General features: G+C 49.7%; 1 protein-coding gene across 1 annotated transcript; it reads right to left on the reverse strand.

Annotated features, from left to right (window-relative positions):
• Positions 1–481: 481 nt before the first annotated feature.
• On the reverse strand, positions 482–1405 carry LOC311199259 (olfactory receptor 14A16-like; the record flags this gene model as incomplete). Its single annotated transcript, XM_084273318.1, has 1 exon — positions 482–1405. One exon carries the CDS (start codon positions 1403–1405, stop codon positions 482–484), a length of 924 nt encoding a protein of 307 aa, XP_084129444.1.
• Positions 1406–2747: the final 1342 nt, after the last annotated feature.

Raw genomic sequence — 2747 nt, forward strand, 5'->3', positions numbered from 1 at the left:
ATGGAAACCAATGAGCAAAGTGAAGTGCAAACATCTGTCTAGTTTGCTGAAAAGATGTCCTTAGGCATGGCCACTGCAGCAGTAGAGGTGGAAACACTAATGCCAATGCAGGTACAGGGGAAGGTGAGTATTTCTTCTCCTGCCATTGGTACAATTCAATTATAAAAAATTACAGTACAATTATAAAAAAGATGTGGGTTTTTATCATTTCAAAGGGACAAAAAAAAATTAAAAATTGTGGCTGTTTGCAGGCAGATGTGATGCAAAGAGAGCACAGCTGGTCATTACGCAGTGTCTGGGCCACACAAGACCAGGAGATACTGCATTATGACAGAGATGAATGTGCACCATGTTATACCTTAGAGACACTAGAAATAAGAAAAAACAAACCAATTACTAAAACCCCTATAAATACATAATGGTACTAAAGTGACATACATGGCCACTGGTACACAGAAGGAGATGAACAGTTTATTGCTGCTTAAAAACATACAGTGCTTAGTTTCCACACGGCATCCTTGAGCTCCTGGTTCCTCATGCTGTAGATGAGGGGGTTCACTGCTGGTGGAACCACCGAGTAAAGAAATGTCACTATGAGGTCCAAAAAAGAGAAGGATATGGAGGGTGGCTTTAGGTAGGCAAATATGATTGTGCTGACAAACAGAGCGACCACAGCCAGGTGAGGGAGGCAGGTGGAAAAGGCTTTGTGCCGTCCCTGCTCAGAGGGAATCCTCAGCACAGCCCTGAAGATCTGCACATAGGACACCACAATGAACACAAAACAACCAAAACCTAAACAGGCAGAAACCACAATGAGTCCAGTTTCCCTGAGGTAGGCATCTGAGCAGGAGAACTTGAGGATCTGGGGGATTTCACAGAAGAACTCGTCAAGGGTATTGCCCTTGCACAGGGGCAGTGAAAATGTATTGGCTGTGTGCAGCACAGCATTGAGAAACCCACTGCCCCAGGCAGCTGCTGCCATGTGGACACAAGCTCTGCTGCCCAGGAGGGTCCCGTAGTGCAGGGGGTGGCAGATGGCAACGTAGCGGTCATAGGACATGACAGTGAGAAGACAGAACTCTGTGATGATCAAAAATACAAAGAAAAGGAGTTGAGCCACACATCCTGTGTAGGAAATGGCCCTGGTGTCCCACAAGGAATTGGCCATGGATTTGGGAACAGTGGTGGAGATGCAGCCAAGGTCAGCAACAGAGAGATTGAGGAGGAAGAAGTACATGGGGGTGTGGAGGTGGTGGTCACAGGCTATGGTGATGATGATAAGGCCATTGCCCAGGAGAGCAGCCAGGTAGATGCCCAGGAAGAGGCAGAAGTGCAGGAGCTGCAGCTCCCGTGTGTCTGCAAAGGGCAGGAGGAGGAACTGGCTGATGGAGCTGCTGTTGGACATCTGCTGCCATCAAGTGTGGAGACCTATCCAAGGAGGAAAAGGCACAGTGAGAATTTAGGGACCTCTTCTTTGAGGAAAAATTCTTCCAATTCTTAGGGAATACCCTCAGATTTACTCTCTGTATTCAGTAAGATTTTTGGAGATCGCTTTTGGGAGGTCTGTTTTGTTCTGGCTTGAACAGGCCAGTGCTGAAAGGAGGGTCAGCTGAGGCTCTCAAGAACTCAGTCCTGCCTTGCAGCAGTCAGTAAATAGAAGGATGGCCTGATCTCAGACTAAATCTCCTGTGGATAGGAATGAGCTTTTCAGCAGTCACTCAAATTTCACCTGAAGGCAGAGCAGAGCTTTGGAGCTTAGGTTTTCTCCTCACTGCAACTGAGGAGTGTTTCTTGTGTCAGAACTCCCTGACCTTGCTACAGCAGTTCCAGTGAAACCTTCCCCTGAGTGCAGAGTGGGGAGAGCTGCTCTGTCTATCAGCCCTGGTCTCAGCTGCCCTGTGCTGGACTCTCTGGTGTTCCCTGTAGAAAAAACTGGACCCCACAGAGAGATGAGGAATCCAGTTCTCAGTCCTACAGATGGGGATCTTGAAGTGAGGGTCATCTCAGTGCCAGGACCTCCAATGGACATGCCCAGAGCCCCAGGTAACGGGGGGACGAAGGCAGCAAAGACAGGAGGGGAAACAGAGAAATGCTTTAGCCAGGCCTGGAAGACAGGAATGGACAGACAGGCACTCAGGGATTTGTCCTCAACATGGATTGGGCTGCCAATGAGATGGCTCAGTCTGAAACCCTGGATTTCCAGGCACAGAGTCTCTGCTGGGTGGCAGAAACCCGGGGGTCTGTGTGGGAAAGTGTCTGCACTGCAGAGGATGTCTGGGAGGTACCAAATCCCCACTACCAGGGCATTTCTGGGAGCAGCTCCTTCCTCACAATGTCTCTGCTGCCTGGAGCTGTCCCTGCAGCTGATTCTCTTTGCCCATGTCACCTCCTGCTCTGTGTTCACAGACCTCAACCTACCCGCCCTGCACTCAGGTCAGCTCTGCAGACCCCTCCTGGCATCAGAGCACTGCCCCGGGGAACCTCTGTGTGTGCAGGGCTCAGGAGATGCTCTGACAAGTCCTAATGACAAATGAGTTTGCACTGCCTTCTGCAAAGTTGTCAAGAAAAGCTCAGCTCTCACTTCCCACCCAGTCCACAAGAGCAGGAAATTCAAAGCAAAGTCCCTTCACCTGGAGTGGAAAATGCATCCTTGGTGTTCTTGAAAAGTCCCTCGAAGTTGACATGGATATGCTGGAGCTGGGAGCAATTCGGGGTTTTGCAGCACCCTTTGCTACAGGAGAAGGACC

Source organism: Gallinula chloropus (assembly GCF_964237585.1).
Source record: "Gallinula chloropus genome assembly, chromosome: 19".
Taxonomy (NCBI): domain Eukaryota; kingdom Metazoa; phylum Chordata; class Aves; order Gruiformes; family Rallidae; genus Gallinula; species Gallinula chloropus.